This window comes from Ovis canadensis, chromosome 23 (genome assembly GCF_042477335.2).
Source record: "Ovis canadensis isolate MfBH-ARS-UI-01 breed Bighorn chromosome 23, ARS-UI_OviCan_v2, whole genome shotgun sequence".
Taxonomy (NCBI): domain Eukaryota; kingdom Metazoa; phylum Chordata; class Mammalia; order Artiodactyla; family Bovidae; genus Ovis; species Ovis canadensis.
The window spans coordinates 48,773,457-48,789,578 of NC_091267.1; the positions used below are offsets into that span (position 1 = coordinate 48,773,457).

Consider the following 16,122-nt stretch of genomic DNA (forward strand, 5'->3'; position numbering starts at 1 on the left):
AATCTGTGGGGTATTTTGGTGTGTGTGTGTGTTTCTTTGGAAAAAATTCTTTAATATTCTCAATCTTCAACTTATTTTTTATGTATGCTCAAAATTATCCTGATAGTCAACATAATTTCAGGGTGACACAGAATTGTATTTATCATCTTGCACAAACTTAGCATTATGCCCAAAAATAAATATGAATTGATAATAGTAATAAAATCTTAAATGATTAATGATTTTTCTCCTTTTCTCTCTATTCAGAGAGGTGAGATTAGGGCGAAATGGTGTAGAAGAAATCAAACGACATCTCTTCTTCAAAAATGATCAGTGGGCTTGGGAAACACTTCGAGACAGTAAGTTGTTTCTTCTTGCACGTTACAGTGAATATTTGAAAGTAGTTGTGGTAAATAGTCTGTTGGAACTGCCTTCCTAAAATAAATGTATATCTGATGAAAATCCAAAGCACACAAAATCTGATGAAAATCCAAAGCTGTGTAAGTGTTGTCCTAATCTAGTTAAAGAGAGACTGATAATATTGGGGAAAATATACTGCTCCTTCTCTAATGTTCCATTCAGTATGCCAAGATGAAATGTTTTGTACATGTAATGGAGTTGGGCTCAGCAATCATAATGTGATACTTGATCTTTGTTGAATTGCTTTGTATAGACTTCAGTATCTCATTATAGAGGAAGTCAGTAATTAAGAGGTAATATTTCTTGGGAGAAAAAAGTTTATTCTCTTGTTTTTGCTAAAACCTAAAGTATAAGGAGGTTCTATCAGAATTTAATTTGTGTTAGCATGTAAGAAATTATGGTATGCTTGGTTCCGTCAGACTTGCAGCTTGCAATGAAAATAAATAAAAATTTGTAGTATACAGGAAGTTGATTTTCAGTCCATTTAGACTATTTCCCTGTTTTAAAAACAGTTGAGATTATGACAGTTCACAGAAAACCTTGTTTAATGTAGCTGAATCGAAATCATCATGGCACCAAAGGTTCCCATGATCTTTGTGGATTTGGGAGGCCAAGAATTCACCTTTCCCTTGCTGAAGTCTCAGGAATTGTTCCCTTTTTCACTTAGCAGAGAAAGAATAGTGTATGTCAGCCCTTAACTTCCTGCTGCAGCATCAGCAATGGACAGTAAGTATGACATGAGCTCAGCTATTTTAGAAGCAGTTACAAATTAGGTGTTCCTCTTAAGATCTCCCTATCTAGTTGAGATTGCAAGAGATGATTCTTTTTAATTTTGAAGAAATAGATCATGTAGGTTTGCCAGTATTAGTGAAATATCCTTGTTACATATCATATTGCCTTCAGGTACAGTACATATATTGTACTAAGCTGTAAAACTGACTACAGATGGAAAAGGGGAAATAAAATTTTCTGGAAATTAAGAAATGACACCACTGCAGATACTGACATTGCTCTCTGGAGAAGCTGCAGGAGCAGCGTCACCTTGAGAAACTCTATTAACAGTTAGTTATACACTGGGAAATAAGGAACTTCCTCCTCCTCATAAGTAAATGTGACATGATTATTGTTTTCCTGTTGCGAGAGAAGCTTGCAAGACAGAGATGAGTAGAGTGAGATGATAAGTGACTGCTTTGAAAAATTCTGTTTTTTATTCAAATTATGCTCTCAGTAAAGTTTCAGAAGGCGGGAAACATACGTTTACAATTGTAAATCAGAGAAAATTTAAAAAGAGAACTACAGAAACTACCAAGTAATATCTTTCTGTTGCTTCTTTTTCAAAGTGAAGCTATGCATAAATAATTCCAGAGTAACTGTACAGTAATTCACTGTGAAAAGTAGAGAAGACATAATTCCTTTTGCTTATTGAAAGTTTGTATTAATTAGGAGAGGAGGCAGTCTAGTCAGCAAGTATTGGCCATCTGCTTTATCCTGAGCACAGCTCTATTGCAGACACTAGGAAAACAGCTCATAGTCTAGTGGAATTGGGGTGTCCACAGCAGTGGCATTTTTTATATTATACTTCCTTACTATAACTGTTTATGGAAAAAGCAAGTAAGATGAATTGTGTCATTGATTTAAATCAAATGAACTGCATGTTTAAAGAATTTCTATAAATAGGTAGTATTATCATTTCTGTATCTTTTTTTTTTTACCGATGGTTTGCTACAGTCTACTTAGATTTAATGTACCTGAGCATTTTGAGAGCTTTCCCTAATCCTAATAGCTCCTATTTTGTGCTTACTGTAAAAAAAGAAACAAAAATTGAAGTCTGTAGAACTTACTGTTCTCTTCTTCCCTTTCTGTCTTCCTACCCCTTCTTTACTTCCCACCCCTAAAATACCAAGAATACTTCTATTCTGAACTGACCTCTCTGACCTGCCAAGATTTTAAAAATTATATAACAGTTATAGTTCTTTTTAATTTTCTTTTGCCTCTCTAATTTTCTTTGGCAAGACTTGCTGTTTTGCAAATAATAGTTCTTTTGGTAGTTTTACCACTTAACATGTCTGCAAGTTATAACGGCAATCTTCACCATCTGTTCCTTGGTCGTGTGGGAGCAGGGTACAAATACAAAACAGCTTGATTTTTGGCAGAATTTCCACAAGCTTCCTGATCTTACTCACTCTTAATTTAGAGGCACTAAGTATTAAGACTGTAAAATTACTTTTTCTACTCATTTGGGATAGAATAGAAGAAATGACAGATTAAAGACAAGAAGAAATGAGAAGACCTAAATGGTTTTCTGCAGGTCACACTGCTGGCAAATGACGTCAGGACTCAAGTCTCAGTCTGTTTGACTCCAACATCTTTGATCTTGTGAAATACCATGTACCATTTAAGGATTTCTACTATTCAGTATTATATAGATTAGAAATGCAGGGGATTGGCACTTGTTGGCAGTTAAATTTTAGGGAAAACAAAATTATAACAGTTATTACATATAATAACACATTATTAATAATGCTGTCTTACATATAACATGTGGTTACTTGAAAAACTTTGCCATTCATGATCTCATTTCAGATAAGATATTGTCATTACTTAATCCACCTTTTACTTGATTGGAGACACTTATGGTAAACTGTGGTAACTGTCAAAACGTGACGAGTTTTCAATTTAGTTAAAAGCAAACACAATTAATTGTATGCATATATGTGCTACTTTAGGTTCTGTTTTTCCATCAGGTCTGGTGTCCTCTCTTAGGATTTTATATTTTCATGAAAAAGATAATCAATGTAGGCTTTGTGGATAAAAAATTCAGGAGCTGGCAAGTTTTAGGGTCTTAGAAGTTTAGACTGCCTCAGCATTATGTTGGGTTCTTTTAAAAACAATAAACTTTAAGAAAGATTCTCTCTTTTATTTTCATAAAGGATAAATATCTTAAAATTTACCATTGTAACCATTTTTAAGTACACAGTTCAGTAGTATTAACCACCTTCAGATTGCTGTGTAACCACATCACTATCCATTTTCAGAACTTTTCTGTCACCCTAAACTGAGTCTCTGTAACACAATAAAGCTTAAATCTCCATTCTCCCTTTATCCCAAACCCCAGTGGCCACTGTTCTGGTTTATGAATTTGACTTTTCTTGCTGCTTCAAACAAGTGAATTCATACATTCTTTATCTTTTTGAGATTGACATTTCACTAGCTTGTCTTCAGGATTCATCCATATTATAGCCTGCATCAGAATTTCATTCCATTTTAAGGCTGAATAATATTCCATTGTGTGTTTATACCACTTTTTAAAAAAATCCATTCTTCTATTGACTGATACTTCAGAATGCTTATCCTTTTAGCTATGATGAGTAATGTTTCTCTGGTCATTGGTATACAAATATCTGTCAGAGTCATTGCTTTCCATTCTTTTGAGTTAATTTTGGTATATAGTGTAAGATAAGCATCCAACTTCATTCTTTTGCATATAGATATCCAGTTTTCCCAGCACCATTTGTTGAAATGACTGTCCTTTTTTCCTTGAATAGTGTTGGTATCCTTATCAAAAAGCATTTGAACATATAACGTGAGGGTTTAATCTCTGAACTCTATTATACTCCATTGATCTATATACCTGTCTTTATGCCAGTACTACACAGTTTGGATTGTGGTAGCTTTGTAGTAGTTTTGGAAATCAGAAAGTCTGAATCTTCCAACTTTGTTCTTCTTTTTAAAGATTGTTTTGATTATGGACATACCTAGCTTTATTGCACTTCACAGATAGCTGCAGTTTTTTACAAATTGAAGATCTGTGGCAACACTGTGTGGTCAGATGATGGTTAGCATTTTTTAGCAGTAAAATATTTTTTCGTTAAGGCCATAATTTTAAATTAGGTTTTTAATTTTAACAGTTTTTAAAACATAATGTTGTTGTCTCACACATAATAGACTACATTATAGCATTAAAATAACTTCTATACACACTGGGGAGCCAAAAAAAAGTTACATGACTCACCTTATTCCACTGTTTGCTTTATTGCTCTGATCTGAAGTGGAGCTCACAATATTTGTAAGGTATGCCTGTATTTGGCATCCCTTGAGATTCCATATGAACTTTAGAACGGGTTTTTCCATTCCTGAAAAAAAAGACAGTGGAATTTTTAGAGCAATTACTGAATGTGTTTGCAGTTAGGCTGCCTTTTATTTTCTTTTCTTGCCTGTTTGCTCTGACTAGACTTTCAGCATGTTGTTGAGCAGCAGTAGTGAGATTGAGCATCCTTCCTTGTCTTGTTCCTGATCATTGGGGAAAAGCTTTCAATCTTTCCCTGTTACATATGGTATGGGCTGTGGAGTTTTCAATAGTGCCCTTTATTATATTGAGGAAGTTCCCTTCTATGCCTTGTTGACTGAATATTTTTATCATGAAAGTATGTTGGATTTTGTAAAGCGCCATTTCTGTGTTATCTGAAATAATCATGTGGGTTTTTTTTCTTCATGCTATTAATGTGATGTATTACACTGATTAACTTTCATGTGGTGAGCCACCCTGGAATATATCCCACTTGATCATAGTTTATAACCCTCTTAATATGTGGCTACATTCAATTTGTTAGTATTTTGTTAAAGATTTTTGCATAGGGGGATATTGGTTTGTGTTTTTTTCTTGTGACGTCTTGGTTGGCTTTGGTGTCAGAGTAATTCTGGCTTCATGGGATGAACTAGGAAATGTTTTATCCTATTCTGTCTCTGGAAAACTGTGAGGATTGGCATTAATTCTTCTTTATGTGTTTGATGGAATTCAGTTGTGAAACCATCTTGTCTTGGGCTTTTTGTTGAGACATTTTTTTGTTGTTGATTAAATCTCTTACCATAGGTCTTTTCAAATTTTCTTTTACAAGTAAGCTTTGATAGTTTGTGTTTCTGGAATTAGTTTTTTAATTTTATTCCTTTGATTTGTAGAAGCTTGATAATTATGTCCCCACTTTAATTTCTGATTTTAGTTATTCATGTCTCTTCTTCTTTTTTCTTATTGAAGTAAAAGATTTGCCAATTTGATTGATCTTTTTGAAGAACCAATTATTTGTTAATTTTCATGGTTCATTTTTTGTTACATATTTTATTTACTTGCATTTTGATCTGTATTTTTTCTTTCCTTCCTCTAGCTTTGGGCTTGATTTACTCTTTTTCTGGTTTCTTAGAGTGTCAGTCTGGGTTGTTGATTTGAGATGCTTTTTTGATATAACATAGGCATTTACAAAATAAAGTGCTTCCCTAAGTATTGCTTTCACTGAATCCCATAAGTTTTGGTATGTTGTTTTCATTTTCATTCATCTCAAAGCATTTTCTTTCTTTCTTTCTTTTTCATTTCTTCAGCTCATGGTTTAAGAGAATACTGTTTAATTTCCACATATTTGTGAATCTTCTAATTTTCCTTCTATTATTGACTTCTTGTTTCATTCCATTGTGGTTGGAGAAAATGCTTTGTATAATTTCAGCCTCTTTAAATTTATTGTATTTTGAACTAACATACAGTTTGTCATGGAAAAGTCCCATGTGCACCTGAGAAAAATGTGTATTCTGCTATTGGTGTTGGTGTATGCTTTATTTTTCTCTTGTATCTGTTTGGTTTACGGGATTATTCAAGTCTTCCATTTTCTTATTTATCTTCTGTTTGGATTTTTTTGTTCACTATTAAAAGTGGGTTATTGAAGACACTCTTAGAACTGTTTCCTTTATGTCATTTATATGTGTATATGTGTATCTTTGGAATTGTTGTTGTATGCACATATGTTTATCATTGTTATATCTTCTTCATAAATTGACCCTTTTGTCAATATACAATGTCTTCACCTCACACTGATCAGAATGGCCATCATCAAAAAAAGTCTACAGATAACAAATGCTGGAAAGGATGTGGTCTCTACCCACCAGATGTCAGCAACATCCCTCCCCCAGTTGTGACAACAAAAATTATGCACCCAGACATTTCTGACATTCAGACATTGGTGAATATCTCTGAGGGGCCAAAATTGTCCCTAATTGGGAACTTCAGACATTACTGAATAGCCCTGAGGGCCCAAACTTGTCCCTGATTGAGAACTACTGTTTTAAGGTTAAATTTGTGCTAAGAGGATGTACTACATAAGGAATGACAATCCTTTTTTCCTCCTCTTTCCACAAATTAGGCAGTTAATGTCAGGAAGCTAGAATCGTCTAGTTGGGCAGTTTTCTTGGCCATTAAGGAAAGAAAATGGTGGGAAAGCTCTTTTCCTGTTACACTGTTAGAACTGCAGCTTCTTTTGATTGAATGTGTTGTTTCATTCCCAAATTTATCTGATAGGTCATGGTATCTGAGATGCACAACAAAAGTTACTTCTTGCCTGGAATACCCAGATGATTTAGTAGAGCAATAATTCAAATTATGTGTGAAATTAAGATTGTAATGTCAGTTACTTCTGTTTGCTCTTCTTCATCTTTTTCTCTTAGGGAACATGAAATGATTGTATGCAAAATAATTATTGAATGTTTTGATGATAATATTTCAGTTATATTTTATTATACTCCTATATCTTTAAACTAGAAAATGTTTTTCCAAATATTTATTTTTGTATGTACTTTCTGTAGCGTATTTAAGCTCCAAAAGAAGACAGTGGCAGTACTAGTTTCATATGATGTTTTCTATGTCGTGAAGATTTGCATTGTCACATACAGCTTTATTTTAAGTGTATGTGGGTCTTGTTTCCCATCAAGTTTAGAACTTCTGAAGAAGATTGTTTGTTGAGGTTTTGTATCCCTGTTCTCTTTTCCCAACAGCCATTTTATAAGACTTACCTGAGTTGTCCCTAATCACTTAATTCAAGGAAGATAACTATTGGTAGTCTGAAAATATAATTCAAAATACTTTGCTCCTATTCAGTGTATCGTAATAATAACCATTAATGGAAAAAGAATCTGAAAATATAATTCAAAATACTTTGCCCCTATTCAGTATATTGTAATAATAACCAATAATGGAAAAGAATATGGGGAAAAAATAAAAATACACACACACACACACACACACACACATAAGTGAATCACTTAGCTTTACACCTGAAATGCAATATTATAAATCAGTTAATTGGAAAAAAAAAAAAAAACTTTGCTCTTATAGAGCTGTTGAGCTGGTGGGGAGGGGAATACTGATTATCTAGATTCTAGATAAGTAAAAATATTTCAGTAACAAATTATTAACTATATCCAAGACTGCTAAGAAATGCTTTCTAGTTTGCTGATTTCTAGTTTGCTGTAGAGCAGATTAACAAATGAAATACTGTTGCTAACCAACTTTAAGTGCAATTTGTTTTGCCCTGTAGTTTCTGAACAGTCTTTTCTATAGTCCTAATTGCTTTTGCACATCTTATACTACAGTGTATTTTAAAACAAACCTTAATGATACTTGACTTGTAACACTCAAATTAAACTTGAGGTATATATGATAATTATCATAATTATTTTTTAAAATAATTGATTTACAGAATTAATAATCCTAGTAAAGCTTATTGTAATAGAATTCAGCCCATTTAGAATTTGTGGTTCACAAGTTATTTATATGTAGGAAATCATTAGTAGTTAGTGCAAAATCATTGCTTCACTTGATATTAAATTTGAAATGAACTAATTTTGTTTCTGTTTTTAGCTGTAGCACCAGTTGTACCTGATTTAAGTAGTGATATAGACACAAGTAACTTTGATGACTTGGAAGAAGATAAAGGAGATGAAGAAACATTCCCTATACCTAAAGCTTTTGTTGGCAATCAACTACCTTTTGTAGGATTTACATATTATAGCAATCGTAGGTAAGTATGCTACACATTGGTTTTGGGGGTAGGCACTGATTTTGTTGTAGTCATATTATTTTCTTAGGGATATCTAAAATTTACCTTAGAATATTTAAAGTAGATTTAATGGTGTATAAAAATATATATTAATATGTCACATTCACCAATTAATTATATTTCCAGGATTTCATATTTAGTATCTTTCAAATTCATCCATGCTCAGGATATTGTTTTTCAGACATTCTTTGCTGAATAACTTAATGTTTCTTCACATTACAGCTATTAATAGTTCAAGAGATTCTGTTACTATTGATACTTTGCTTAATCCTGTTATCCAAAGAGTTCTGGTTTTATAAGGCATTTTTAAACAGTATATAGTCTTCTAGCATTATCATCCTATATTGATGTTACAAAAGGCCTATAGTTTTCAATTCTTCAAAAAATTAAGTGATTCCTCCCTAAAACTTCTCAGTGAATTCACCATATTTTATGTTATAAGCCTTGTGACCTTAGGCAAATAGCTTTGATTTTTTATACCTTCATTTCTTCAAAAATAGGGATGATGGGGATAATAATTGTGTCTCAGGGTTGTTGTAGGGGTTAAATGAATCAAAACACAGTAAAACAGAGCAATGCTCTGCGTGGCATAAGCACTCGGTGTTAGTTATTATTATCATTAGTATGAGCCAGTGTTAGTTTTAGCTTTTCTAGTGGACTTCAGATACAAGTGAATGTTATTTTTATATGCTGGGCATTCATTCAACAGACACATTTGACAGTCTACTCTTCGTCAGGTATAAGGATTAATAAGATACAGAGTCTTCTCTTGAGATGTTCATATCCTAGTGAGGAAATGGATGAGTTGTACAATGTAGGTTGGCGAATACTACACAACAGAAATCTAAATAAAATGCTACACCAGTATATAAAAGCGAACTGAACTATGTGGCAGCATCAACTGGGTATGTCAAATCTGCTTGATCAGTTTATTTTAGAATATGTACTTCTAGTCAAATTATACTCCATTCAAATGGTAATAGACATTTGAATTTCTTGGAGTAACGATTAAATTTGAGGTTATTATAGCTCACTTTCTTTTAAAGTGAAACATCTTGTCATTTTAGTCAAAACTTTTAATAAGAGGTTAATTCAGGTCAAATTTAGAAAACAGGAATTCAGTTTAGTCCTGTGTTATGAAATTTCTCCAGTAATCCAACTATAAGACAATAATTTTGTTCTTTTGATGCTAGAATACTTTCTCTGTATCATCAGACAAGTAGGTAATACTTGAGTTTTGACCCCTAGAAAAAGACAGTATTTTAATCTCTTTTCCCTCCCTAATACTCTATGACTGTAATATTGGAACTATTTTATGTTGAAATGCACAGAGACCCTGTAAAGTGGTGTGTTTGTTCCAGCATTCTTTCTTTTTTTTCTCTTTTAAAAATTTTATATTTTTATCAATTATTCTGTCTTGAGTGTTCTAAAACATTCAAGATGTTGATATAAACAACCCCCCTAAGTGTGTTTAGATTTTCTGTAGTAGAGTTCAGCAGTTAATTACTTTTTCTACACAAAAGTGATTACTTTTTCTACACAAAGGCAATCTTGAATTAAATAGTCATTATAGACACACATGCACTATTTGTACTACATTATCATACTCTAGATTATGTTCTGTGATTTTTCCTTGTATTCATGTCTCATGAAAGTGAAGGTGAAGTTGCTCAGTCATGTCCAACTCTTTGTGACCCCCATGGACTGTATGTAGCCCACCAGGCTCCTTTGTCCATTGGATTCTCCAGGCAAGAATACTGGAGTGGGTTGCCATTTGCTTCTCCAGGGGATCTTCCTTATCCAGGGTTTCAACCCAGGTCTCCCTCATTGCAGGCAGACTCTTTACTGACTGAGCGACCAGGAAAGACCACTTCAGACCTAGCTGTGGGTTTTATTTAATATACGTGTTATTTCTGTGTTATGTTTGTAAAAATAAAGAATTAAGAACCTGCACTCAATTTTTAAAAGCAGAGTAAGTTCAAACAATAGGCATATAGTATTTGTTACTGGTTACTACTTGATATTAAAGACTGTTTTGTTTTCTTTTAAAAACTTTTTTTCTTCCCAGATACTTATCTTCAGCAAATCCTAACGATAACAGAACTAGCTCTAATGTGGATAAAAGCTTGGTAGGTATTTTTTTATTGTTATTTTTTTAAAAGCTGTTTTGTGGATAATGTATTTTGTATACATGATACTAATATATATATTGTTTCCAAATGTGTAGTTAGTGAGCCTGATTTTTTTTTTTTTAATTTGGCCATGCCAAGTCTTAGTTGTAACATGTGAACTCTTGGGATCTAGTTCTCTGACCAGGAATCAAACCTGGGCCCTCTGCATTGGGAGCTCAGAATCTTAACCACTGGACCACCAGGGAAGTCCCGAGCCTAAATTTTTACAGCATTTTTTTACCTACTGTCTCCTCTCCTGTTTGATTTTTTTGCCTGAATATCAAATGGGATATTGTATGTGGAAGCAGTTAATAAACTACACGTTGCTACACAGGTTGACAGAGGTGGTCTTTTTTTTTTTTTTTTTTTTTAATTTATTTAGCTGCACCAGATCTTGGTTGCAACACGTGGAATCTAATTCACCAACCAGGGATCAAACTCAGGACCTCTGTGTTGGAAGCTCAGAGTCTTAGCCACTGGACCACCAGGGAAGTCCCCTCAGAGGTGGTCTTTTTAATCTTTGGAATTAGGAATTTATGATAAATCACTGCATCAGGTAGAATCTTGACAGGGAAACAGATGGCACATTCAGAAAGTTTAAATGAGAGTTGTTTTTGTGTGTGATAAAATTTATGTAACACAAAATTTACCATTTTATTAACACCATTTTAAAGTGACATTAAGCACCCTCACATTGTTATGCAGTCATCACCACTGTCGTCTCAAGAACCTTTTCTTCATCCCAGACTAAAACTTTCTACCCATTAAAGTCTGTATTCCACTCTCCCTCCAGCCCCTGATAACTGCTGTCTTTACTTTCAGTCTCTATGAATTTGAGTATTCTAGTGAAATCATACAATATTTGACCTTTTGTGGTTGGCTTATCTTACTTAATGTCCTCAAGGCTCAAACATATTGTAAATGTATCAGAATTTCATTTCTTTTTAAGGCTTAATATATTCTGTTATATCTATGTACCACATTTTGTTTGTTCATGAAGTGAAGAGAGTTTAATGAAGGGACTGTAAATGGTGTAATGAGCAGGATCACAGGGAGCAGTAAATAATGGGTGTAAAGCAGCCATTGACTGACAGCAGTGGGAAGCCATCGTCCCTAGTCTGAAGGATGAGGAGAGCCAAATCTTGTTCCCACAGCTCAGAGAGAATGTGGAGAATCATGAAAGAGGAGCATAGAACAGAGAACACTGCCAAAGCCACAATAAGGCAAGAGGAGAGTAAGGAGAGTGGAAATTTCATTTCTCCCAGCTGATCTCCAGCTAGTGGCACCTGTTGGCTGAAACCAACTTTAAAATCATGGGAGAGAAGAGCCCACGTAATGCAGTCCGTAAATTTCATGACAAAGAAGGCAGAGGATGGATCTTCGAGCCTGAAAGGGAGAGGTGGCCAGTGGAGAGTAACTAGTACAGCGAGCATCATCTCATTTGACCCTGAAAAGTGAATTACTATAGGAAGTAAATATTAGAAACATGAGTTCTTTTCATTGTGAGAGTAGTTCATAAGAGAGCGGATTTAAAAAATTTTTACTTGCTTAGGTTTGAGAAGGTCCTTTTGGGTTAACTGGAAATTTTCTTAAATAAACCTGGCTGTCCTTAAACCAGTCTTTGAACTCTGTGTGCTGCAGGCTGTATTTTTAATTGAGACAAGGAATAGGCAGCATTCATTTTTAAAAGCTGATAAAATTGTTCTCTTTCTCCTTCATATGTTTCCATTTACATTCGAGAGAGCATATGGTGGGAAGGGGAAGTGAGAAAAAAGGGAATGAACTGTGTGGGTACCTGTTAGCTATTATGGGTTTTTCTCTTTTAAATTCTCATCCCAATAAAGCTATTTGCCAAGTTATATAGCTAACCAGGGCTCAGAAATCTTCAAAATTAAAGCACATTTGATCTGGAGAAGGTGAAAATAAGGAGCTGTTATAACTCCACTCTCACTGTATTACTTATCTGTAAGTATAGAGGTACATTAGGACTTAAATAATTCAGTGGTAGCGTGTTTACTTTGGGTTGATCTCGTTCAGCGGTGATTGCCATAAATTTCTGTCAGTGGCTCTTATCTTTTGCTCTGTTCAAGATCAGAGGGGAAGAAGAAAACACTTGTGTGCCTACTATTTCTGTTAACCTAGCAATGGCACCCCACTCCAGCACTCTGGAGAATCCCACGGATGGAGGAGCCTGGTGGGCTGCCGTCTATGGGGTCGCACAGAGTTGGACACAACTGAAGCGACTTAGCAGCAGCAGAACAAAGTATAAAAGTCAACCAATTTAATTTTCAACTCTTCTCTGAAATCCGTCTAGCAGAGATGCTAGAGAACAGCTTTGCAGTTGCCAAATATGATGAATATTTTTCATTTCATATCTTATTTTTCTTTTTTGTTGCATTTGACATTGAGCACTCTGTCCTCAGAACTCTAAGAACTCTCATATTCTCATTATTTCTTGCCTTTTCTCTTTCTGCCTCTGGATTTTATTTTCAGTCCTCTTTGCAGGCTCTCCTTCTGCTTCCCCCTCCCCTTAATTAAATGTTTCTCAAAGTACTTCTGACATTGGCTCTCTGCCTATTTTCTATAATTAATCTCATGTGTGACCAGCTTGTTTCTCTGAGCTTTAGACCTGAATCCTTTCTTTCTCTCTGAATGGACTTCTCTTCCTGCACAACTTTCAGACACCTCAACCTAGGCCAAAGCTGAGCTCAGCCTTTCTCTCTCTCCATCCTCTCCCCAGTAATTCTTTTTGTCATACATCTTTTATAATGCTATTCTGTTCTTATTTCTAATTGGTTGCTAGATCATAAATTCTGCCTTCTGATTGATGTAGTAATTCATTTTCTCTTCAATTTCTACAGCTTCTTCCTTACATTAGACCTGTGTATTCTTTTTTGCCTGGACTGTCTATTAATTGATTTTTCTTTGTCTAGAATTTCTCTGCTATCTAATGTATTCACCTTCTTTTTTACTGAAGTGATATTTCTAAAATGCCAACACTCTGTCATTTTCCCTTTTAAAGTGTTTACATGTTAAAGTGCCCAACTCCTTTTCTGCATACAAGGAAATAGTCCTACTTGCCTTTTCAGCTGTTATGTGACTCAGTCTCCCTGTATGTTCTGTCCTCTGGATGTGATTTCTCCCCATTATCCGATCATATTTTCTTTGCCTCTCTACTTTCGGACTCATTCATTTTGGCCAAAATGCATTCATTCTTTCACTTCCTCTGCTTGGTAAATACTTCTCACACGTCTCATCTTAAACATTCCATCTTCCTGGCAGATGAGGTCTGTCCTCTGCTTGTGCAATACACCTTATGTGTAATTTTATTTATATCTACCACATCATAATATTTTGTGTATGTGTCTTTGAGTTATTATAGGTTCTTTTCCCCCTCCTATTCCCTGTGTCCCACTATTTAACTATTAGCTTTATGAGAACTGGGACCAAATCTTTTGAATTTTTATATTGCTAGTGCCAGCCACAGCGCCTGACGTATTAGTGTTAGAAGGAAATGCTTGAGTTAATAAAAATTTCAGACAAAAGGGAAAAAGGTAAGATTGGATCAGATACTTTCCTTGTGAACAGCTATAAACAAAATGGTAATATAAACTTGCTATTTTAAAATTCTCTGAATATTCTTATTAAAGTGAGTTTTTGTTATTTTTAATTACAGCAGGAAAATTTGCAGAAAACAATTTATAAGCTGGAAGAACAGTTACATAATGAAATGCAATTAAAAGATGAAATGGAGCAGAAGTGCAGGTGAGAATATGCTTTACATTTTTCCCATTAAAAGTTGCATAGCAAATGCCTATTTGCACTCTAAATCCCTAAAAGTGGATGGAAGTAAGGCAGGGATGTAAAGATTGCCACTGATATACATACAGTGCAGACTATTCACTTAATACTGATTCACTGATTTACTCATTTTCTCTCCCATTTTAATTAGCTGACAGGGAAAATTAGTTTACATTAGATAAGATACTTTCTAAAATGTAAAAGTTGTTGAAGATTAAAATTCACTAAATTTAAAAAATTTACTAAATTTTTGATGCAAACACTCTTAATTTCTACTTTGCTTCTTTAGAACAGTATTTTTTCAGAATTTTTTTGTCCTGTGAGTCTAAATTTAATGAGCCAATATATTTATTAAAATGTAAAGTGATCAAGAAAAGTAGCCTAGCATAATGCTGAGTTACTTATTACAAACTTTAACATTTTATAGTTACTGTTAGTGGTTAGTATTGAATAAATTAAAGTGGGTAATATGGAGATGAAGTATTAAAAAAATGGAATTGGTAAGACTGGCAATTTTGTGACTAGCGGAGAAGAAACTAGTAAACTGCTTGCTGCCTATACATTAAATGGTGAAGCATTTAATACAGGCTTTTTTTTAGAAAAGCACTTTAATATAATCCTGAACACGGGATTTGTAAGGAATTTCTGGGTGTAAAACATAGAAATAAGGAGAAGGAAATGGATTAATATTGGTTATATAAATGGTGAACAATTTGTATAATTAAAGATAGAAGGCAAATGACAAATTAGTGATAGTGATGGTAGTAGGGATCAATTTAATGAAGAAATTAAGAATGGCCAAAGTGGCCAGTAATTACACGAAAATGAGCGCATGTGTGATGGGGAGGGAGGTGGTGACCTCAAATCCGTTTGGGTAGGTTGCTGCTGCTGCTGCTAAGTCGTATCAGTCGTGTCTGACTTTGTGCGACCCTGTAGACGGCAGCCCACCAGGCTCCCCCGTCCCTGGGATTCTCTAGGCAAGAACACTGGAGCGGGTTGCTATTTCCTTCTCCAGTACATGAAAGTGAAAAGTAAAAGTGAAGTCGCTCAGTCATGTCCGACTCTTAGCGACCCCATGGACTGCAGCCTACCAGGCTCCTCAGTCTATTGGGTAGGTTAAGAGAGTCTAAATCTTGGAAGACTCTGTTTTTGAAAAGATAAGAAAGTTGGAATTTATCCTAAGGGTGATTGAAAGGCATTCAGTACAGTTCAGTCGCTCAGTTGTGTTGCAGTGACCCCATGGACTGCAGCACACCAGGCTGCTCTGTCCATCACCAACGCCTGGAGCTTGCTCAAATTCATGTCTAGCGAGTCGATGATGCCATCCAGCCATCTCATCTTCTGTTGTCCCCTTCTCTTCCTGCCTTCGGTCTTTCCTAGCATCAAGGTCTTTCCCAATGAGTCTTCACATCAGGTGGCCAAAATATTGGAATTTCAGCTTTACATCAGTCCTTCCAATGAATATTCAGGACTGATTTCTTTTAGGATTTGATCTGTCTAAAGCAATAACTTTATTAAACTTAAAGGAAAACAAAAGATCAAATTCGCTTTTTAAAAAGAACTCTCTGGTTAATAAGGCAGCACTTGATATTTATTCACTAAGTGAGAATGAGGGAGGAAGATGATTCAGGGAGAATTCCCAGGTGGGGTCCTTGTTTGGGGATCACAGAGAAACAGCAGATTGGTACTGTGCCAGGGGTGTGGGGCAGAGGGAATAAGTGTAGCTTTGGACGTGCTGAATGAAGTATTTGGTGAGACATCCAAGTGAAGCATTGCGTCTACAGATTTGAAGCGCAGAAATGTGTTTAGAGTCCAAAATATGAATTGTGATGGAGGTGATACCCTTTCAGTTTATCTCAAATTTTTGCCCAAGTTAC

The 16,122-nt window shown here is 34.8% G+C and overlaps 1 protein-coding gene across 1 annotated transcript in view; it reads left to right on the top strand.

The window, feature by feature from the left end:
• Positions 1-16,122, top strand: part of ROCK1 (Rho associated coiled-coil containing protein kinase 1) — a 125,069-nt gene that overhangs the window by 66,831 nt on the left and 42,116 nt on the right. The window contains exons 9-12 of the mRNA XM_069568911.1: positions 247-338; positions 8,075-8,234; positions 10,342-10,402; positions 14,121-14,209. Of these exons, the coding sequence (XP_069425012.1) occupies positions 247-338; positions 8,075-8,234; positions 10,342-10,402; positions 14,121-14,209 (402 nt within the window). The remainder of the gene's footprint in view (positions 1-246; positions 339-8,074; positions 8,235-10,341; positions 10,403-14,120; positions 14,210-16,122) is intronic.